The sequence below is a fragment of the Sorex fumeus genome, unplaced genomic scaffold (genome assembly GCF_029834395.1).
Source record: "Sorex fumeus unplaced genomic scaffold, SorFum_2.1 ptg000070l, whole genome shotgun sequence".
Classification (NCBI taxonomy): Eukaryota; Metazoa; Chordata; class Mammalia; order Eulipotyphla; family Soricidae; genus Sorex; species Sorex fumeus.
Genome location: NW_026606127.1, coordinates 13,726,311 through 13,750,260, shown reverse-complemented (window position 1 = coordinate 13,750,260; position 23,950 = coordinate 13,726,311). Strand labels below are relative to the sequence as shown.

Sequence of the window (23,950 nt, the reverse complement as noted above, 5' to 3'; positions counted from 1 at the left end):
TTGTCTTCAACTCACCATGATATTGTCTTCAACTTCTGCTCGTATGTACGGCCCCAAGAGTCCCAAGTGTTCGTTTAGTTCTCCACGGTACAAGGGCCGAGTAAAGGAGTCATCAGCAAATTCCTGAAAAACCACCTTTTTGAACTGGAGGATGCCTTCACTCTGAACTCTGGAGAAAAATGAGAGAAAGTCCTCCTTGTGTTGAAACCCACTTATCACTGAGGATGAACTGGTAGTTTAATGGTATAGGGGCTGGGAAAATGAGAAATTAAAGGTAGTCTTGGTGTCTTGGTTCCCATTTATGCATTGACTTGGTCCTACAGTGTAATTTCCACAGATTTGTATCTTGAACATGTATGAAAAATAAAATACGCAATGCATAGTTTTATAAATTTCCCTACATAATCCCTCTATCTTTAAAGTAAACGACTATGACTACTTTTGTGCCTTATATTAAGTATCCTGGAGACAATAAGCAAGTACCATAAACCAAATTATTTTGTTTTCTGAAAAACTATTTTGGGGTAAAGAAATTTGGCTTTGAATTAGAACTTTTTGTACATGTTTTGGTAAACATATATGTGCATTTCTGTTGGGCATGAAAGTGCCAAGCTGATGTGCATTCTCGAAAGATACTATTACACTATTTTTCAAACTGGCTGCACCATTTTCCATGTTTGTTAGCAATTTACAAAGCCCCATTTGTGGGGCTTAAGAGATAGTATGGTGGGTAGGGTATTTGTCTTGCACACGGGTGGCCTGAGTTTAATCCCTGACATCCTATAGGGTCCCCTGTTCCCTCATCAGGAGTGATCCCTGAGCACAGAGACGGGAGTAGTCTCTGAACACCACTGGGTGTGGCTCCCCAGAAAACAATAAAGTAATGTTCCATTTTCTCAAAATATTCACATTTTTAAAACATTGCCTTATCTAATTCATATACACCGTATACCACAGCATTTACTTAGATTTTAGTTAGCTATTATAATGCAGGCAAGTGGGAAGGTGGCTGGCAATGAGTGTTTTCAAAAGTAAAAAACCAAGACATGGACTAAAGAAGTCAGTGTATCCAGCCCAGAAGCATGTATGCAGGAGACCACTGAGATGCATAAAATAAGGCTTCCAGCATCTGTTGAACATCCTGCAAGGAGAAGATCCAACGTCAGACACAAAGGATGGAATTAGAACGTGAAACAGGGGCACGCAGTGGAGCAATAGTGCAGTGAGTAAGGCACTTGCCTTGAATGTGGCTGACCTGGTTTTGATTCCTGGCACTCCTCAGCACCACCAGGAGTGACTCCTGAGCGTAGAGCCAGGAGCAAGTCAGGAGCACAGCCTGCTATGGCCCAAATTGCTCCCCCATCCAAAGAAAGAACATAAAAGAGGGCCAAAGGCATAGTACCACAGGTAGGGTACCTGACATACATAGAATCAGCCAGCGTCCAAGCTCCCAGTCCCCAAAGCCCCACCAGGAGTGATTCCCAAGTGCAGAGCCAGAAACAAGTCCTGAGCACTTCTGGGTGTTTCTCAAAAACCAAAAGAGGAACATGAAAGAAATTCACCAAAAGTTCAAAGCTCTTCCCTATGAAACCTCCCTGATTAATTCCTACTCATGCAGAGAATTCTAGGCCAAGGCGAAAAGGAGACTATCCATATATGATTCATTCCAAAAACTACTTGAGGTTCTCACTCCTCTGGAGAAGGATGTTCCCTCAGAATATCTTTCCCTCTTCCTTTTCCCTCATATTCCATGAATAAAGATCTCCCTTCACTGTTCTTTTTTTGGGGGGTGTGGAAGCAGGGTTAATTTTCTTTTACTTTATGTAAACACTGTGGTTTACAAAGTTGTTCATGATACTTTTGTTACAGGTATTCAATGTTCAATAGCAATCCCACCAACAGAGTGACCTTCCCTCCACCATAGTCCCATTTTTCCAACCATGTCCCCGCCAAGTTTGTACCTCTAGCAGACACAAAATAGTCTATTTTATATTGCTTGTTACAACTGAATGGCTAATGTAATTATCAAAAATATTTCAGTAAAAGAAATTTGTGAAAATTGTTATATCTTACCATGGCATCATTAAGTCCTTGTCTGAGGGTTTACTCAGCTTTTTGTTGCTTGTTCAGTCTCCTGTGTTATTGTTTTTGTTTATTTGGCTTAGTTGGCTTCTATGTACTTTCCCATCTAATTTTGTGTGTTCTTACTGGGATGTTAGCATTATGAAATTGGGGGATCTGTAGAGCTGGGCTTGTGGATGAGTTAATATGGCAACTGCTGTGGGATATGGAGATGGCTGTCAAAGCTTCTTGAAGTATGGGATCATGTGAGAAGACTGTCCAGCCCCACTCTGAGAAGAAACCAGATTTCTCAGCCTGAAAGCTGCTGCACTTAGACTATTCCCACATCCCGTAACTGCTGTCATATGAACTCATCCACCACACAGTTCAACAGATTAACAACTTAATCTCAGAAGAGATGCAAGCCAAGCTGCTAAAATTCATGGGGGACTTAAATTACGTGGTGAAGTTTCCTACATTTGGGAAAAGTGCTGAGGTCAGCACATGCAGAATGCAATTAGTAAGTCTTGCCCTGGGAAACCAAACTTTAAGATTTACCATGCCAGGTGTGTGCATATTGGTCAGACCTGTACCCTTCCCAGCTTGAAGCCCCGGGATCCACACAAAGGGAAGCCTGGAGACTGGATTCTGTAGCGTTTTGCCGCATCCCTGCCAGGCGCTGCTCTTCAACACGTCCCTCAAAAATCAACCCCCAAAACCACATCCGAGGAACTTACTTCATATATATATATATATATATATATTCTATATTAGAGGTACTGGTGAACCCAGGCCTTGTGTCTCTTCACTTCTCCATACCTCACTGTTAACATACAAAGACATCCTAACTGTAGGTTTCTAACCACATAACACACAAGAAACAACTCCAAATTGCAAAGATTACAGTGGTAAAGCAACGTAGAAACCCAGTAGGCTTAGTGAGTGAAGTAAATATGGCCAGATGACCCAACAGATCACCCTAACCAGATGACTCAACCAGTAATAATGAGCTATATAACTTTTCTGTTAAGGAATTTAGAGGGGAATTGTTAAGGATGCATAAGGAGCTAAAAAGAACAATGGAATCTCATTGTGGTTTTGATCTGCATCTCCCTGATGATTAATGATGTAGAGCATTTTCTCATGTGCTTTTTTGCCATTCGGATTTCTTGTTTGAGAAAGTTTCTGTTCATTTCATTGCCCCATTTTTGGATGGGGTTGGATGTTTTCTTCTTGTGGAGTTTAACCAGTATTTTGTATATCCTGGATATCAACCCCTTGTCAGATGTGTATTCGGTGAATATCCTTTCCCATTCTGTAGACTGTCTTTGTATTTTGGTCACTGTTTCTTTGGAGGTGCAGAAGCTCCTTAGTTTAAGATAGTCCCATTTATCTATCTCTGTTTTCACTTGCTCGGCCAGTGGCGTGGCATCTTTGAAGATACCATTAGCTTCAATGTCATGGAGGGTTTTGCTGGCCCACATTCAAAAGAACAAAGGCAACCGATGCTGGCGTGGATGTGGCGAGAAAGGGACACTCCTTCACTGTTGGTGGGAATGTCCACTGGTTCAGCCCTTCTGGAAAACAGTATGGACGATTCTCAAAAAATTAGAAATTGAGCTCCCATTTGACCCAGCAATACCACTCCTGGGAATATATCCCAGAGAGGCAAAAATGTATAGTCGAAGTGACATCTGCACTTGTTTGTTCATTGCAGCCCTCTTTACAATAGCCAGAAACTGGAAGAAACCTGAATGCCCAAGAACAGATGACTGGTTAAAGAAACTTTGGTACATCTACACAATGGAGTACTATGTAGCTCTTAGAAAAGATGAAGTCATGAAATTTACATACAAGTGGTACAATATGGAAAGTATCATGCTAAGCGAAATGAGTCAGAAAGAGAGGGATAGACATAGAAAGATTGCATTCATCTGGGGGATATAAAGTAACAAAGTATGAGATTAATACCCAAGAATAGCTGAGATCAGCACCAGGAGGATTACTCCATAACTTAGAGGCCAGCCGGGTATCCTAGAGGAAAGGGCTATTCAGATAGAGAAGGGAGCACCAAATAAAGGATGTTTGGAGGATCCTCCCAGGAGGGGAGATGCATGTCGAAAGTAGACTATGGACTGAACATGTTTGCCACTCAATGCCTCTTTTGCAGACCACAACACCCAAAAGGAGAGAGAGAACACAGGGGATTGCCCTGCCACAGAGACGGGGGGATGGGGGGATGGGGGTGGGAGGGATATTATCCATGGTGGTGGAAAATGGGCACTGGTGGAGGGATGGGTATCTGATCATTGTATAATTGAAACCAAAGCATAAAAAATTGTAAATCTACAACTTTAAAAAAAATAAAATAAAATAAAGGGGGAAAAAAAAATAAAAAAAAAAAAAAAAAAAGAACAATGGAATGCACCATCAACAAAATATGAGAGCATATAAGAGCAGAAATGACTAAAATACAAATGAAAATACAAGCAGAAATGACAGATCTGAAAAACCTAGTAGGTGAAATGAAAAACTCACAGGAAGGCCTCAGCAGCAGAGTAACAGCTGTTACTCTGCTGCTGAGGACAGAATCAGTGAGCTCCAAGATGAAGTGCAGAGAATCTCCAGACAACAGCAGAAAATGGAAAAGAGCTTCAAAATGAATCAACAGATGTCAAGAGAAAATCAGTATGAAGCCAAGAGGAATAACATAAGAATAATTGGAGTCCCCGAGGGACAGGAATAAAACCCTGATGAAGTAAAAAACTGTTAAAGATATCATTGCTAAGAAGTTCCCAGATCTCAAGAGCACATGCAAACAGATTCAGGAAGCCTGAAAGGCACCAGCTGGAAGAAATCTAAATAAAAATACTCCAAGATACATCCTGATCAGAATGACGAAAACCACAGGCAGAGACAAAATTCTGAAAGCAGCAGGATCAAAGAAAGAAATTGCCTATAAAGGAGCATCCTAAGATTTACAGCCAATTTTTCTGATGAAACCCTCAGGGCCTGAAGACAGTGGTGGTATATAGTGAAAAAAATCAATGAAATAAATGCCTCACCAAAAATGTTTTACCCAGATAGACTCTCATTCATATCAGAAGGAACAACACACAGTTTCACAGACAAACAACTCAGGAACTTCATAGACTCAAAAGTATGGTTACAAGAACAACTAAACATGCTACTTTAAGACAAATACACCAAATGTCGGCAGAAAGATGGGACAAAACCCCATACCAATAATCTCTCAACGTCAATGGGCTAAATGCACTAATTAAGAGAAACAGCGGCAGGATGGATTAGGAAATTGAACCCAACATTCATTCTACTGCCTGCAAGAAACACATGTGAAAACTCAGAGCAAACACAGATTCAAAGTCAAAGGCTGAAAAACATTTCTACAGGCAAACAACTTCCTCAAGAAAGCTCTGTTGGCCATTCTGATATAAGACCAGATTGATTTCAAACTGAAGGTCACGAGAGACAGTGAAGGCCATTTCTTATTGATCAAGGGATCTATACATCAAGAAGAACTTACACTTCTAAACGCATATGCACCTAACGAGGGAACAGCAAATTACTTAAAACAACTACTCATAGACTTGACGAAAGATATCAATAACAACACAGTACTAATGGGAGATTTCAACACCACTTTATCACCTCTCAATAGATCAACAAGACTCAAGCTTAGGACATACTTAAAGGACATATTTTATCTGAGGGAAGAAATGGGGCTTAGTAGCTATATTCATAACACTTCATCCTCAAAAAGCTGAATACACATTCTTCGTAAGTTGCATGGTACATTCTCCAAGATAGACCACATGCTGTGCCACAAAACATACCTCCATAAAATTAAGAAGATAGAGGTTGTATCAACAATCTTCTCAGACCATGATGCACTGAAAATAGAAGTGAATCACACACATAGCAGTAAATCAAATCAAACACCCAGAAATTAAACACCCCACTACTGAACAACAAGTGGCTTAGAAAGGAAATCAAAAGATTCCTGAAAACAAATGAAAATGAAGACATGAGTTACTAGAACTTATGGGACATGGCAAAAGCTGTGTTAAGAGGAAAGTTTATAGCTCTACAAGCATTCATCAGGAAGGAAGAGCGAGCTCACATAAGTATCCTAACCTAACAGCTTGAGAGCTTGGAGAATGACCAACAAAAGGAACCCAACCCAGGCAGGAGGAAGGAAATAATACAAAAATACAAAAGATCAATGAAACCAAGAGCTGGTTCTTTGAGAAAATAAACAAGATCGATAAACTTCTAACAAGACTCACAAAGAAAGAGAGAGAGAAAACCCTAATAAATCAAATCAGAAACAAAAGGGGGACATCACAACAGAAACTACAGAAATTCAAAGTATCCTCAGAGATTACTTTGAGAATCTTTATGCCACGAAACAAGGAAACTTCAAGGAAATGGATAAATTATTGGATTCCTATAGCCTCCCAAGGATAAACCAAGAAGACCTGGAGTACCTCCTCAGACCTATCACCATCAAAGAAATTGAAGTGGTAATAAATATTCTCCCCCAAAACAAAAGTCCTGGCCCAGATGGGTTCACTAGTGAATTCTTCCAAATCTTTTTTTCAAATCTTAGATAAAAGTTTTTAATGTCAATTAAGAAATACATGATGTATTCCAAAGTTTTCAAAATAGTTTCAATGTGGAAAAATTGTCCAAAGGCCTCTATATTGGTTTTCCTTCTTTCCAAAATATTAATGCTCGTATGAAGTGACACTAGACATACAGCTTACACTACTAAGAAATAAAGAACCTCAAGAAAGCAATTTAAACAACTAAGTTTTCTAGTTATCTATGGTTTTATTCTTTTCACAACAGCAAAATTTTTGTGTCCTACTTTTAAATTAGTATTAATAAAAATCTTCCACAAAGAGGATTTACTCCCAATCCTTTTTAAGCTTTTCCAGGAAACTGAAGAATCAGAAGCACTCCAGTTTCTATGTAGCAACTATTACCCTGATACCAAAAGTAGACAGAGATACCACAAATAATGAGAATTACAAGCCGATATTCCTGATGAACTCAGACACAAAGATCTTCAACAATCCTAGCAAACAGAATCCAACGACTCAACAAAAAGGTCATACACCATGACCAAGTAGGATTCATCCCTCATTCTGGGGAATCAAGGGTGTATTAACATTCGCAAGTCAATCAACATAATCCAGCATATCAATAAAAGAAAAGATAAAAAATATGATCATATCAATAGATGCAGAGAAAGGATTTGACAAGATCCAGCACCCGTTTATGATGAAAACTCTCAGCAAAATGGGCATTGAAGAAACTTTCCTCAATCTAGTCAAAGTCATCTACCACAAACCCACAGCAAGCATCACTCTCAATGGGGAGAAACTAAAAGCCTTCCCTCCAAGATCGAGAACAAGATGAGGTTGCTCACTCTTGATGCCACTATTCAATATAGTACTGGAAGTTCTGGCCATAGCAGTTAGGCAAGAAAAAGATATCAAGTGCATACAAATAGGAAAGGACTCTAGAGGTCAAGCTATCACTATTTGTGGATAATATGTTACTATACTTAGAAAATCCTAAAGACTCTACAAAAAAAAGCTCTTAGAAACAACAGGTTTGTATAGTAAAGTGGCAGGGTACAAAATCAACACCCAAAAGTCCATGGCTTTCCTAAATACAAATAATGAAAGAGAAGAAAGAGATGTTTTTAAAATCCAGTTCACAAAAATACCTCAGAAAATCAAGTACTTCGAAATCAGCTTAACTAAAGAGGTGAAGAACCTATACAAGGAAAATTACAAAACACTACTTCAATAAATAAAAGAGAACACTAGGAAATGGAGACACTTCCCCTGCTCATGGATAGGGAGGATTAAGTGATCAAAATGGCAATACTCCCCAAAGCACTATACAGATTTAATGCAGTCCCTATCAGGATACCCAGGACATTTTTCAAAGAAATATACACAACACTCCTGAAATTCATGTGGAACAATAAATGCCCACGGATAGCTAGAGCTATCCTTGGGAAAAAGAAGACGGGTGACATTACTTTCCCCAAATTCAAACTGTACTACAAACATTAGTAATTAAAACAGCATGATCACTTGATCACTTGACATCTCGTCACTCATAGATTTGCTTGAGCGGACGGCAGTAACATCTCTATTCATCCCTGTTGCATGCTAGTGTAACCCAGTGGAGTCTGATCGGTCCAGGAACACGAAGAGCCTCAAACCGATCTTTCAGAGTCTTGACAAAGAAATCTGACCATCTCGTAGGTGAGCAGCCACGCGATCTTTTGACCTCCCATGGAATCTAGTTGGTAATGGCTCTAGTCCAACGGTCATCTCCAAATCAAATTACGTGTCCAGCCCATCTGATTTTTGAAGCCTTGGCAAACGAGACAGCATCCCTGATTCTTGATCGTTGACAGAGGTCAGAACTCCGGATTCTTTCTCTCACTTGAGTGAAGCGTGATGCTCCAAGCATAGCTCTTTCAATTCCTCTTTGGGAGACCCAAATAGCGTCCTCATCCTGTTTTCGTAGGGCCCAGATTTCTGAGACATATGTTAATGCAGGAAGAACAGTGGAATCGAAGAGATGTGCCCAGAGCTGGAGGTTCTTCGTCCTCTTAGCTATTTCTTCGATGCACTTGAAGGCATTCCAAGCTGCTCTCTTCCTCCTGCGCAACTCAGGTGCCAGATCATTCGTCATGTTGACTTCTCGACCTAGGTACACATAACTGTTGCATTCGGAGATGTTTGTTCCATTGAGAGCAAATGGAACGTCAGGAACAAGTCTGTTTCTCATAAACATTGTCTTCGTGAGATTCAGCTGTAGTCTGACCTTTCCACACTCACGGTCGAAGTCGGCCAGCATTTGTGCTGCTTGGCTAATGTTTGGTGTTATTAGAATGATGTCATCAGCGAAGCAGAGGTGGTGTAGTTGCCAAATGTCTATCTTCACCCCCATTCCTTCCCATTGCAGTCATCGCATGATGTTCTCGAGGGGGACACTGAAGAGTTTCGGTGAAATGGTATCACCCTGCTGAACCCCTCTCTTGACATTGATTATCACTTCCTTGTAGAATGGTGAGATCTACCAGGATCCGTAATACAGCTCATGGAGGATCCTGATGTATTGAGTATGAATGCCCTGTTTTGCTAGGGCTTCGAAGACCGCTTCAGTCTCAACAAAATCAAAGGCCTTCTTTAAATCAATGAACGTTAGACAGAGAGGCATCATGAACTCTCATGAAACCTAAATGAGCTTGGTTACTGTGTGGATATGGTCGATCGTGCTGAATCATTTTTGAAACCCAGCTTGCTTGCATGGTTGTACTTCATCTAGTGTTCTGCCAATCCTATTCAGGATGACTCGAGTGAACAGCTTTTAGACGACAGACAACAGGCAGATCAGGTGATAGTTGCCAATGTTGTGGATGTCTCCCTTCTTGTACAGTAGGCAAGTCCTGCTGGTTTTCCATTGGGACATAACCTATTCAGATAGGTAGCTTGTGAAGAGCCGAGCCAGTGTATTGATGAGTACTGATGGCAGGTTCTTCAGGTATTCGGGTCTGACCTTGTCTGGGTCGGGTGCTGTTCGCTTCTTTACCAACAGAATGGCGTGTCGGATTTCAGAAGAGAGAACATTGGGGACGACATATCCATCCTGCAGAATTTGGTATGTGGGCAGGTGGATGTGGCTATCGAAGAAATCTGAGTAGAAGTCATGGATAATCTCCATTGGCCTTCTTGAAGATGTGATAGATCCATCAGGACGTCGGAGGGCAGTCATCTTGTCTTGTAGTTGATGAAGGACAGGCAGGAGTTGCGAATGCTTTTCCCGGCTTCTGTCGCATCAGCCAGCACTGCTACTATTCTCTCATGGAGGTTTTCCTTTATCTCTTCTCTGCACTGCTTTGCGAGCTCAGACATTTGCTTGCTGTTGCCTGAGGCTTGCACCAAGCCACGTTGGCTAATGAGCTCCGGAGTTTTCGAAGACAGGCGTCTTTTTGTGGCTGTCTCTCTCTCAGCATTCTTCACACAATCATGGAGGTGCTGAACAGGTCGATCGTATTCTTTGTCAGTGTTGTCAATGATGGCAACTTCCTATGTTGCCGCAATAGTGCCAAAGAGCTCCCAGTTGGTGGTCATTCTGGGAGTTCTCTCCTTAAACTTTGCAGCCCTTTCTCCCCGCTCCGAGGAGTAGAATTTTGCACCAAGGAGATGGTGGTCTGATCCTTTTTGGAATTTTGGGACAGTAGCGACATCGGTCAGGCAAAACTGTCAATTGAATATGATGTGGTCAGTTTCATTGTGGAACCATCCACCTGGAGACTCCCATGTCCAACATTTAGATTCGGCCTTCTGGAACTGTGAGTTACCATGGACGGTCTTGGTCGACATGATGAACTCTGACAGTCTCTCACCCTGTTCATTCCATTCTAGGTCATGGGTCCTGATGTGGAGTTCTTTGGCTGATCTTCTCAGTCCTATCGTGGCATTAAAATCACCCACAATAATCTTGTAGAAGGTGTGGTCTTCTTTATAGAACTTCTCCAGGTCCACATAGAACTTCTCAGTTTCTTCTTCATCATAATTAGATGTTGGACTAGAAAAAGTATGATATTGGACTAGAAACAGACCCACAGACCAATGGAAATGAGTTGAATATTCTGTCACAGACTCTCAAATATATGTTTATTTAACACAGCAGTAGGGCGCTTGCCTTGCATGCAGCCAACATGGCCGACCCGAGTTCGATTCCTCCGCCCCTCTCGGAGAGCCCGGCAAGCTACCGAGAGTATCTCGCCCCCATGGCAGAGCCTGGCAAGCTCCCCGTGACGTATTGGATATGCCAGACACAGTAACAACAAAGTCTCCAATGGAGACGTTACTGGGCCCGCTCGAGCAAATCGATGAACAACAGGAGGGCCTTTACTTTACTTTACTTTACTAATCTTTGATAAAGGAGCAAGAAATGTGAAATGGAACAAGGAAAACCTCTTCAATAAGTGGTACTGGGAAAACTAGACAGCTACCTGCAAAAAAAGTGAACTTTGACCTCTGCCTAACACCAGACACAAAAGTCAGATCAAAGTGGATTAAAGACCTCAATATCAGACCTGAATCCATAATGTACATGTAGGAAAATGTAGAGAGAACCCTCCATGACACTGAAGCAAAAAGCGTCTTTAAGGATAAAACACCACTGACCAAGCAAGTGGAAACAAATATAAACAAATTGGACTATATTAAACTAAGAAGCTTCTCATACTGAAAGTAGACTATAGACCAAACATGATTGCCACTCAATGCCTCTTTTGCAAACCACAACACCCAATAGGAGAGAGAGAACAAAAGGGAGTGCCCTGCCACAGAGGCAGGGTGGGATGGGGGGGATGGGGTGGGGGGGATACTGGGACCCGTGGTGGTGGAAAATGGGCACTGGTGAAGGGATGGGTACTTGATCACTGCATAACTGAAACCCAAGCACAAAAATTTGTAAGTCTACAACTGTACCTCATGGTGTTTCACTCATAAAACATTTTTTAAAAAATAAAAATAAAAAAATTTAAAAATAAATAAACTAAGAAGCTTCTGCACCTCAAAACAAACAGTGACCAAAATACAGAGAGAGACCACAGAATGGGAAAGAATATTTACTCATTACCCATCTGATAAGGGTATATATATATGTAATATATATATATAGGATATACAAGACACTAGTAGAATTGTACAAGAAAAAAACAACTAACCCCATCTAAAAATGGGGATACGATGGTGGGGTGGGAGGGATACTGGGATCAGTGGTGGTGGAGAATGAGCACTGGTGGAGGGATAAGTATTCGATTATTGTATAACTGAAACCCAAGCACAAAAATTTGTAAGTCTACAACTGTACCTCATGGTGTTTCGCTAATAAAAATTTAAAAAAATAAAAAAATAAACAGCAAAAAAAAAAAAAGAAATGAACAGAAGCTTCCTCAAAAAAAGAAATAGAAATGGCCAAAAGACACATGAAAAAATGCTCTACATTGCTAATCATCAGAGAGATGCAAATCAAAACAACGATTTATCATCTCACACCACAGAGACTGACACACATTCAAAAGAACAAAACAACCATTACTGGCATGAATGTGGGGAGAAATGGGATGCTCTTTCACTGTTGGTGGGAATACCAACTGTTCTGGCCTTTTTGGAAAACAATATGGGCATTCCTTCAAAAACTAGAGATAACAATGCCTCCGGACCCTGTGCCAGGCTGTTTCACTTGGGGCTCCCGGGGGCAGGGGGGCGGGTGAGAGCCTTCCCTGCCCCAAGGGACCCAGTTCCAGCAGTCAAAAACCTCCAGAACTCAACCGCTGCCTTGCTCATGGCAGCTCTCTACATGCTCGGGCCGAACCTCACCCACGAGTGAACCTTTTCCTGGCCTGCGTGGCCGCAAATGTGGCTGCGCAACAGTTCATAGGACACACCATACCCATACTCCAAGAATACTGCACCACATTTTATGGGTTTCAAATTAGGAGGCAGCCAACCTTAGAGGGAAATATATTATTTGGGTTCTGCTTCGGGGCAGGGATTGGGGTTTGGTAAGGAAACGCCTGAAATATGTGGTGGGAAGGTGTAATGGTGGTGAGATTGGTGTTTGGATATTAAATGTAATAAAATATTTTGAACTAGCTTATAAAATAAAAAATTAAAAACAAAAAACGGAAGTCCTAGAAATTGAGCTTCCACATGGCCCTGCAATATCAAATCTGGGATTATATCCAGAGGATGCATAAAAGGACAGGAAAAATGACATCTGTACCTGTATGTTCATTGCATCACTGGTCACAATAGCCAGAATCTGGAAACAACCTGAGTGCCCGAGAGCAGACAACTGATTAAAGAAACTTTGGTACATTTACAGAATGGAACACTATGCAGCTGTTTGGAGAGATGAAGTCATGAAATTTTCTTGTAAGTAGATAGAGATGGCGAGCATCATGCTAAATGAAATGAGTCAGAAAGAGGGAGACAGACATAGAAGTACTGCACTCATTTGTGGAATATAAAATAGCATAATATGAGGCTGAACTCCCAACAAAAGTAGACACAAGGGCCAGGAATATTGCTTCATAGTTGGAAGCCTGCCTCATGAGCTGGGGGAAAAGGCAGCTGGAATAGAGAAGGGATCACTAAGTCAATGATGGTTGGAGGGACTGTTTGAGATGGGAGATGTGTGCTGAAAGTAGATAAAGGACAAAACGCGATAGCCTCTCAGTATCTATATTGCAAACCATAATGCCCAAAGTAGAGAGAGAGTATGGGGGAAATTGTCTGCCATAGAGGCAGGGGGAGGATTTGGAATGGGGGGGGGGATACTGAGGACAATGGTGGTGGAAAATGTGCACTGGTGGAGGGATGGGTATTCTATCATTCTCAAACATGAAAGCTTTGTAACTATATCTCACATGGTTCAATAAAAAACATAGTAAGTATGAGACTAATACCCAAGGACAGTAGAAACGAGGACCAGGAGGACTGACCCATATTTGCAAGCTTTTTGCAAATGGTGGATGGGGAGGACAGTTAGGATAGAGAAGTATGCTATGACAGTGATAGCTAGAAATGATTGTTCTGGACAACAGCTGAGTGCTGCAAGTAGGTAAAGGGATAAACAAGATAACATTTCAGTACTTATATTGCAAACAATCATGGCCAAAAGGAAAGAGAAAGAGAAAGTGAGCAAGAGAGAGAGAGAGAGAGAGAGAGAGAGAGAGAGAGAGAGAGAGAGAGAGAGAGAGAGAGAGAGAAGGAAAGTTCCTGTCACAGAGGTAGGCTGGGGGAGGGGTCAGCAGGAGGAAAACTGGGAACATTGGTGGTGGGAAATGTACACTTGTGAAGGGAAGGGTGTTGGGACATTGTATGACTGAAACCCAAACATGAAAAACTTTGTATCACACAGTGATTCAATTTTTAAAAAATAATTTCTAATGTTACATTCTATTGAAGGCATTGCAATAAAGAAAACATTTCAAAGAAAAATTTTAATTCATGGGTACTCTGATATCCCAGACAAAAAGTCTTAGGTGCCCTTGGGATGAGGGCAGGACAAATTTCCACTCTGACAAAGCCCTGGCAACCATATCCACAACCACAGGTGGGGCTATGCCAATGACCCAACTCTAGTGCTTCATGACTAATCTCTGCAGACACCAAATCAATGAAAATTTCAGGTACACTTGTCAGGCTGAGAACTCTGGGGTCTTCCTGAAGGAGGGGGAAAGCAGCCTTCCTTCACCCCCTTTTCCCTTTGGAAGCCACAACCACATCCCGCAGGTACTGCCACATAACCCAACCACCGGCACAACTCTACAGATTCACAACTAAATCTTGGAAGAGAATCTTCAATATTTTCCTTCCTGATAATCTTTCCTGTGAGGATAAACGACAAATCTGCTGGCCTGGGGATCTGGACAAAGGCAAGGACTGACTTTTTCCTGAAAAGGGAATCCCTTGCTCTAGCTTGAGACCTTGGATCCCCAAAAACTTGGGTGTTGGGAACTTGCTGCTTCACTGTGAAGATCAAACGGCTGCTGGATTCAGCTTGATGGCTTCCCAGTGGAGCTGGTGGGGTGCTTGTGTTCATGCTGAGTGGGTGCTCATGGCAGACAATAGTGAAGAACTGAGACCCACAAATAAATCTCTGGGAAGAGAGAATCATGCTGAAGGCATGGCTCTGGACCTTGAGCCAGGCTGTCTCATTCAGGGTGAGTGGGTGAGTTCTCCCACTTGCCCCAACAGAGCCTCAGCAGCAAAAAACCTCCAGAACTCAATTGCTGCCATGCTCACGGCCCATCTCCACAGGCTCAGATGAGCCTCATCAGTGAATGAATCTGCTGAAAAACCCATGTATGCAGGATTTGTGACTAAAATCTCCATAAACATCAACACAGAGCGACATGTCATAGAGATGCCTCCAGACCCCAAAATCACTACCCAGTTGAAAAATTAAATTAACCCAGCTGTGTCACCTTATTCAAAATTTTAGAATTCCTGGAGTGACATCTTATACTCTATGCCACTGAGGTACCAAGAGTAGCACTCCACATTTGATGGGCTGTAAAGTAGAAGGAAACTAATCTCTAATATATATATATATATATATATATATATATATATATATATATATAAGCGATAGCACAGCGGTAGGGCGTTTGCCCTGCACGCAGCCAACATGGCCGAGCCGAGTTCGATTCCTTCGCCCCTCTCGGAGAGCCCGGCAAGCTACTGAGAGTATCTCGTCCCCACGGCAGTGCCTGGCAAGCTTCCCGTGACGTATTGGATATGCCAGACACAGTAACAACAAAGTCTCCAATGGAGACGTTACCGGGCCCACTCGAGCAAATCGATGAACAATGGGAGGGCCTTTACCTTTGCCTTTACCTTAATATATATATACATATATATATATATTAGCACACAAGGTTCAAACTGTATCAACAACATGTTAGTAGTCTCCTATACAGGGGATTAATGGCTACAGGTGAAATAAAACAATCTTCACACACTTTCCTCTAAGGAAACTTTTTAGGATCGTTTTTAGCAAATTATTCATAACAAGCAATGCAAAATAAATTATTTAGGTCCTTTGAGGACAGGCTTTGGAGGTCAGGGTGAAAAAATTCGAAATACGGTGGTGGGAAGGTGTAATGGTGTTGGGATTGATATTGGAATAGCAGCACTGCACTGTAGCACTATCCTTCCACTGTTCATCGATTTTGCTCAAGCAGGACCAGTAACATCTCCGTTGTGAGACTTGTTACTGTTTTGGCATATCAAGTACACCACAGCTCTACTGTGCGGGCGGGATGCTCTTGGTAGCTTGCCAGGCTCGGTGTAATAAATTATTGTGAACAACTTTATAAAAAATAAAATATAAAAAAATAGTGAAGAAACTGGGAACTGTGGACCAACCCAGAGACTCACGGATATAGCTCCTGCATTTTGACATATAGCATCTTGTCCAAATCTTAGTCCATAGTTTACTGCTGATTGTTTTGTTTATTTATTTTTGGGTTTGGAGCCACACTTGATGGCACTCAAGACTTACTCCTGGCTCTGTGCTCAGAGATCACTCCTGGTGGGCTTGGGGGATTCTATATTGAGCCAAGGATTGAACTGAGGTTGGCTGCATGCAAGGCAAGCTCCCTGCTGCCTGATGTACTAACTCTCCAGCCCTGTCTGCTACTAGTTATTTTTGAAATTTGGTGTTTGGTGTCAGTCTCATTCTACAGATAAAATGAAGACAAAAGGATGGTTGAAGTGGGTTAAAGTAAAAAGCAGCAGCAAGGCAGCAAGGAGGAAAACTTGTTTAAATATTAATCAGAAAATATAAGTGAAGAAATAATAACATGACTAAGGGTGACACAACTCAGTGCGGAGGGGGCTTGTTATAAGAGACAATGGGTAAGCAACACTTTGTAAGGAAGGATGAATAGAATCAAGGGCAAAACTGGAGAGGCTGGCAGTTAAGCCACTAAGCAGCTCTTAGCAGACAGGGCTGAATAAGATAGCCCATGGTCTAATATGTACTTTGCATGTGGGAGGCCCACATTCGATCTCCAGCACCACATGATTCCCTGAGCACTGTCAGGAGCGACCCCTAAGCACAGCTCCAGGAGTAGCCCCTGAGCAACACTGGGTGTGGCCCCCAAACAAAAACTAGAAACCTAGGCCTCCATTTTTCATCATAAGCATAAAGACATTATATGGCACCAATGTTGGTAAATGTGGTGCTGAGGGGTTGTGGAGGGTCACTGAGCAGCAGACTAAGAGTAAGCAGGAACATTGCACAGGGTCCAGAAGTGTAGATTTAAGTGAAAGCGTAATATGCGGGGCCAGAGATCTGATCCAAGTTCAATCCCCAGGTAACATATAGGGTCCATCAAGCAACACAAGGGGTGATCCCTGAGCATAGAGCTAGGAGTAAGTCCTGGATATCATCATGTGTAGCCCAAAAATAAATCTTAAAAATTAAAGCATAGGATGTGAGCCAGAAGCATAGGGGAATGGCAATGGAACAATATTCTGTTCTTGCAGCAAGAAAGGCTCGCCTGAAGTAGAAAGGACATGGAAGAGGGATGAGCACATGCACTGATTTATTCTCTAGGACATACAGGAATTGACTCAGCCTCACCACCTGATCTCCCACTCAGTTCTTCACTGTCTTCTGCTGCTGTGACCCCTTTTGTGTTCTTGTACTAACCTGTCCTGGTCATTCTCAGGGCCTTCACAGCTCCTGTGCCCTTTGTCTGAAACTTCTTCTCTTGTAGCTGTGCCAGCTGAGCCCTTCAAATTATATAAGGCCCAGACCACCTCTGTCATTCTCTAGCCTATTATTCATCTCGACCTTCTGAGCAGTGTTTTCAAGAAATTCTATTTATTAAAACAATATGAAAATTCCTCAAAAGAGTAGAAATTGGGCTTCCATATAACTCAGTAATATCACTTTTTGGAATATACCCCCAAGGCTCACAAATGCAATGCAAGAAAAGCCATCTGCACCCCTATGTTCATTGCTGCACCATTCACAATAGCCAGAATCTAGAAACAACCCAAGTGCCTGAGAACAGACGACTGGATAAAGAAGCTGTAGTACATCTGCAAAATGGAACACTACGAAGCTGTTTGGAAAATGAAGTCATAAAATTTGCTTCTATATGAATGGACAGGGAGAGTATAATTTTGACTGAAATGAGTCAGAGAAAAAGGGGCAGACACAGAATGATTGCACTCATTTGTCAGATATAAAAAATAGTATGTGAATTAAACTCAAAGACGGTAGAAACAGGGGCCAGGAGGACTGGTCCATGGTAGGAAGCTTGTCACAGAGTGGGAGGGGGCGTGCAGTTAAGGCAGAGAAGGAGCCACTATAAAATGATAGCTGGAAGGGACCACACTGGACGCAAACTGAGTGCTGAAAGGAGGCAAAGTAATATGCATTATACCCGCTCAGTGGGCTGGAGCGATAGCACAGTGGGTAAGGCATTTGCCTTGCATGCGGCAAACCTAGCTGACCCGAGTTCGATTCCTCCGCCCCTCTCGGAGAGCCCAGCAAGCTACCGAGAGTATTTCACCCGCACAGCAGAGCCTGGCAAGCTACCCATGACGTATTCGTTATGCCAAACACAGTAACAACAAGTCTCATGATGGAGACGTTACTGGGCCTGCTCGAGCAAATCGATGAATAATGGGAGGACAGTATAATGCTACAGTGCTACCCTCTCCGTAAGAGTAGTGCAAACCAAGTGCCTAAAAACAAGAGAGAGAGAAATATCTGCCATAGAGGCAGGCTGTGGGGGTCATTGGTGGCAGGACGTGCATTGGTGAACGGATGGACATTGGAACACTGTATGACTAAGCATAATCATGAGCAACTTTGCAAATGTATATATCATGGTGATTAAATTAAAAAATTATTTCCCTATTAATCTATTGTGTTGGCAGTCTTCAAGAGAATGTAAGTTTTTACTTGACAGCACTCCAGTCCCTTCTACAGAAGTGTCTGTAATAGAGTAAGGATTCAAATATTCATTAACCGCTTGACTGTCCCTATGCTTATCTTTGAAATTTTTCTGGGCTTTCTCTCCCAGCCCAGCCTACTCACTAGCCCAGTCGCAAGCAAATTCTTTCACTCTACCCATGGATTTTCAGTGCCCAGGAAAACAAGAGTACCTGTGGTTCAGTCCCTGATCCACACACTGCTACTTCCTCCTACCTCGCTCAGGACTCTCCCTAGAGAACAAGATTTTCCCGGTAGCTACTAAAGTGGGTGAGGTGGCCTCTTCCTGCTCCCCACTGAAGACTTTGGACTCTGAATCTTCTACCTTTTCATCCACTCCTCTTTTTTTTCTTTTTGAGTCACACCCGACAATGCACAGGGATTACTCCTGGCTCATGCACTCAGGAATTACTCCTGGCGGTGCTCAGGGGACCATATGGGATGCTGGGAATCGAACCTGGGTCAGCCGCGTGCAAGACAAATGGCCTACCAGCTGTGCTATCGCTCCAGCCTTCATCAACACCTATTTCTTGCTAACTCTTCAGAAAAATGTTCATGTCATCTGGATTCAGCATCCCCTAACTCTCATTGTTGAGGTCATTACTGAACCCTCATTTACCCCTCAGTGTCATCTGAACCTTGCCACCTGATTCTCAGGGTTCTCCTACAAAGCAATCTTTAGGATCCCACTGCTGCATATCAGCTCTGCCTTTTGGAGAGTTTCAGCACCTGGTAAAGTGAAAGGTCACACCACAGCAGGAGTAAGGAATAATCGATGTCCCCATACCTGTTTCTTGCTGAATAGGGTGATCTATTCCTCCCATAATCCCAGAGCCGTTCCACTGCAGCAATAAAATAGTGCCGGGTTCTCTTTTCGAAGCTGCGTGGGCCTTGATTTTCGTCACCATATATGTCAAAGTCTTCACTCTTGTTTTCAGCTGGGATGGCATCATCATAGTCTGCATTTTCTTCCTCTGGTGGAAGAGTAGGGATTGTTATTTCCCTGGTGTGGCGTTTAGACGGGTTTTGAAAGTACAGTCTTCCAGTCCCTCCTGACTTTGCCCAGTTGGCTTCTCTCTGGAGCTTGTCTTGTCTTTCACTTTCTGCTGCTATTGAATCCCTGTCTTTCCAAGGATCCAGGGTCAAAATGGGGTACTTTGTCTTAAAAGCTATATTTTTTCGTGGTAACACGTGGGATTCCCATGCTTCTGTTTGTGTCTGGGTAGCATACTGGTCATCCCAAACCAAGGGATCCAGCCGTTCAGAGGGGGTATTTCTAAAGTTTTTTGTGACCCATTTCAGAGAGGGAATTTTTTCAGGTCTATTTACTTTATTTGGTTTCTCAGGCCCCTGTGTTTTCTGAAGGAAAAGTTCTTTCATGATATTCTGGTGGTCAGGAAAACCACTTATAGCTTCTGTAGGGAAAGAATCTTCCTGATGACTGTGAGCTTCAGGCAGCAATTCACCTTGGTCAGATATCTCAGACATTCCTGGTTTCAAGAGACGTGTATTCTCAGATTTCTTGTATGTGACTGAACTCATGTCACTTTTTCTCGAGGAGCTGACTTTTCTTTGACCTCTGATCATCTCCAATTTTAGCATGAGTAAAGAGCAGTTATCTTTTTTATCTACTTGTAAGAAATGACTGTGTTCTTGGATCTCAGGACTCCTCTCTCTAAAAGTATAAGTGCAGGCTGTTGCTAGCAGTTGAGAAGAATTGTCCAGGGATGGCATCCTACTCAGATCTGTAGGTCTAATTGATGGAGGGACCAATATCTTTGCAACAGGTAACACCGACTCATTTGTTTGGATGATGCCACTACTTCTCACCAAATAGTTTGTGAAGAGGGACCGAATAACGCCTCTTTTATTTTTCTTTTTGTACTCTGTTTGTTTGAAGGAGTCTGGGGTCAAAGACGTCAAGTTTTGAGGCCACTGGGTTGAGGTGTCGTTTATTATTGTCCCCCTTTCAAATTCTTTTTCTCCTAGTGGGAGTCTGAGTTGTTGCAAAGCTCGCTTACCACGCTGAATGGTGGCATTCTCCTGAGTTAGAATAGGGGACATCCTTGTGGTGCCTGGATACTCTTCTACCATTTGCTTTGTTTCTTTTCCTATGTCTTCCAAGTTCACTTCCCCCTTTGCTTTGGAGATCCAGTCTATGTTATACCCTGCTGTACTGGTCGAATCAATTGATGCCCTGGGGTCATGAAGTAGGGGGATATATGTCCCTTCACTTACACCTCCTATATTTGGCCTTGAGCTTGGTAAGAAAGGGGCTTTCAGGAAATTGTTAGTATGAGTCACATTATTCATCAAAGGTGAAACAGAAGTTTCTTGGACTAAAGGTGCCTTTTTTTCTGTGTCTTCCTGAGATTTTTTTCTTTGATTCTGTGGATCATTTTCTTGGACATTTTCCAAATTACCAATAAATATGTCCCTGCTACGTGGAAGAGTCATTTCTTTGAATCCTGTATCCTTTGTAAGTTCATCCTCTGTCCCTATTGCATTACTCTTTTCTGACTGGAAATTATGACCTTGTACAAATAGTTCTGATCCTATAGATGTTGAGTGCTTAGGACCAGGTCTTTGCCCAGAGCTCAGAAAACTTCTGTCAGTAGTCCTTTTCATTTCATTTTCTGACCCTTGAAAGAAGAGCATCTTGACAAACAAATTTTCTTCACCTTGTGGTACATGACCCTCTTTTTCTTGCAGAACCATTTCCATACTTTTTGAGGAAGAACTTTCATTTGACACAGGAGTTAACCTCAAACCTGTGGTGTCTTTGTTCATAAATGTTTCATTATGAATCAAAGAAGTCCCTTTTTGAAACTCAGTATTATTTGTTAATATATCTTGCCAGACTGATGTTTTATTCTCAGTTAATAATATTGGTTCATCAATGTAAGACTTTCCATTAGCTGTTGAGTTTTTTAGTGTCTTGTATGTCTTTATCAAAGAGATATTAGCATTGAATAAAGTATCAGCTTTAGTCAATGAAGCCGGTCCGATACCTCTTCTGTTTTCAAGTAGCCCATTTCTCTCTGTTGGTAAGACATTTCCACCCACTGATCTTTCTTGACTGTTCATTAAAGCTGCTTCTAAAAATTTGGGATTATTATCTCCTTGACCCAAGCCGAAAGATACATTGGATCCAATAGGACGAGATGACTTTCTGACAAGTCCAGAGGTGTTTGATTGACTACTAAGGTGTACTGGCATCTTTGGGGGACCTAAGGAACTGCTTTCCTTTTCGAGATTTGTTGCCAATGTGCCTGATGAAATTTGCGGGGAAGCTATTAGATTATTTGATAAATTAGAAGTGCTTAAATCAAGTTTCTTCAACTGCACTGATATTGTTGTGCCCAGATTCTCATTCAATCTTAATGGAAGTTCTGGCTCAGTAAAGACTCTGTCTGTACTGAGATGAAATTCTGTTTGAAGGCATGGTGCTGAAAACTGGGAACTGTTACACTTTATTGTTCTGGGTAAATGGTCTGAAGCCACAGATGTGGCTTCTTGGAGATCAGAGAAGGATAATCCAGGAGGAGTAGGATGTTCCAAGATCATCAGCAAATCACTGGATGAGACATTCTGTGATTTAAGCAGCTGTGTTCTCTCTCCAGATTGGTGGTCAAGCTTCTCTAGGTCGTTTTCTGGAATTGTGCTGGATTTAAATTGCTTGTGACTATTACTAGGGTACCTTGAATTCTGGGAAAAGCTTCTGGGTTCAATGACATCATTGTCATCCACTAAGAACGTTGAAATATCTTCATATGTGTCTTCATAATAATCATCAGTGTTCCCGTCACAACTAGAAACCTTCAGTAAGGCTGTCATGCCTCTGTTCCGAAAGTCTGAGTTGTGGCACCCCAGCACCCAGACACCTGATGGTTAGAAAGAATAATACTCTGGTTACATATAACCCAGATCCAAGCACATTCCATATGAGAAGCTCTCACCAGATAGATGAAAAATATTAGTTGGTATCATCACACATCAGATCATTGGGTTAAATCCCTGTCACATTTAACCCGTAGTCCAACAATGGTAGAAAGATTGGTTTTGCACTGCTGCTGCTTTGTGGCATATATACATATATATACATATATATATATTTGTGATCACAAGACAGTACTAAGATGAAACATGATACCACATGCAGATTTGCAAAGATTTTCACTTTTAAGTTCTATACTGATTTCATGAAATATGACTGAAAGAAAGAGTAAAAACTACATGAAAAAATAAATTAAAAGTTTAAGTGTGAGACAGAGAGTTAATGGACTGAGCACTTTGTATTCAGTAAGACTGGGTTCAAACCCCCTTACACATGCATGTGCATTCACACGCACATACACACAAGGTTCCCTGATCCCTGACCACAGCGCTTGGGATAATCCCAAAGCACCACTGGTGTGGCTCAAAACTTTCCTCCCACCAAAAACAAATAGGAAAACATGAGGAGCTCAAACCTATGTTATTCAAAGCTTAATTGCGGTCTGTATCCTCAGACTTTCAATAATTAAATGCTCAACTGAATTAAATTGGTGAAAACAAAGGAAGAAATATGGGGTAAATGGGGATAAACTGGTACAGGAATGATAGTACAGCGAGTAAGGTGTTTGCCTTGCACAAGGCCGACCTGGGTTCAATCCCCAGCACCCCAATGTGGTCCTGTGAGCATGCCAGGAGTAATCCCTGAGCACAGAGTCAGGAGTAAACACCGAGCACTGCTGGGTGTGGTCTAAAAACAACAACAAAAGGATAAACATAATGAACATACACAATAGTGAAGGCTCTTAATAAACCACAGAACAGTTTGCTAAGACAGAGATCCAAATCACCAGTGTACATACATAAGTCAGCAAAGTACAGAACAAAGCGGAGCACACAGCTTCTGAATAAGACTGCCTATGTGCAAACCCTGGCTCTAGTTTCTAATGCCAAGTCCTTTGCATTCTCTGAGCTCCTATTTACTGATTCGAACACAAAGCTAATGGAATCTACCCCTTCACAGAATGCATTTAGTCACCCAACACAATGCCCAACATATAATCAGCTATTCTCAGGGAAAATGAGCACAGTGAAGCAAAATACATAACATAAAATTCCACTACAGAGGCCAGAGAAGAGTACAGCATGGAGGGTCCTTGCCTTGAACTCGGTTGACCTGGGTTTGATCCCTGGCATCCCATAGGGTCCCCTGATCACTTATAGGAGTAATTCCTGAGTGCAGAACCAAGAGTAACCCCTGAGCACTGGTGGGGGCAAAACAAAAACAACAGCTCCCCCAAAA

General features: G+C 42.0%; 1 protein-coding gene across 1 annotated transcript in view; it reads right to left on the bottom strand.

Annotated features, from left to right (window-relative positions):
- Positions 1-23,950, bottom strand: part of F8 (coagulation factor VIII) — a 172,475-nt gene that overhangs the window by 60,737 nt on the left and 87,788 nt on the right. Inside the window, exons 15-16 of the mRNA XM_056128857.1 lie at positions 19,442-22,538; positions 16-169 (exon numbers count right to left, since the gene is read on the bottom strand). Of these exons, the coding sequence (XP_055984832.1) occupies positions 16-169; positions 19,442-22,538 (3,251 nt within the window). The remainder of the gene's footprint in view (positions 1-15; positions 170-19,441; positions 22,539-23,950) is intronic.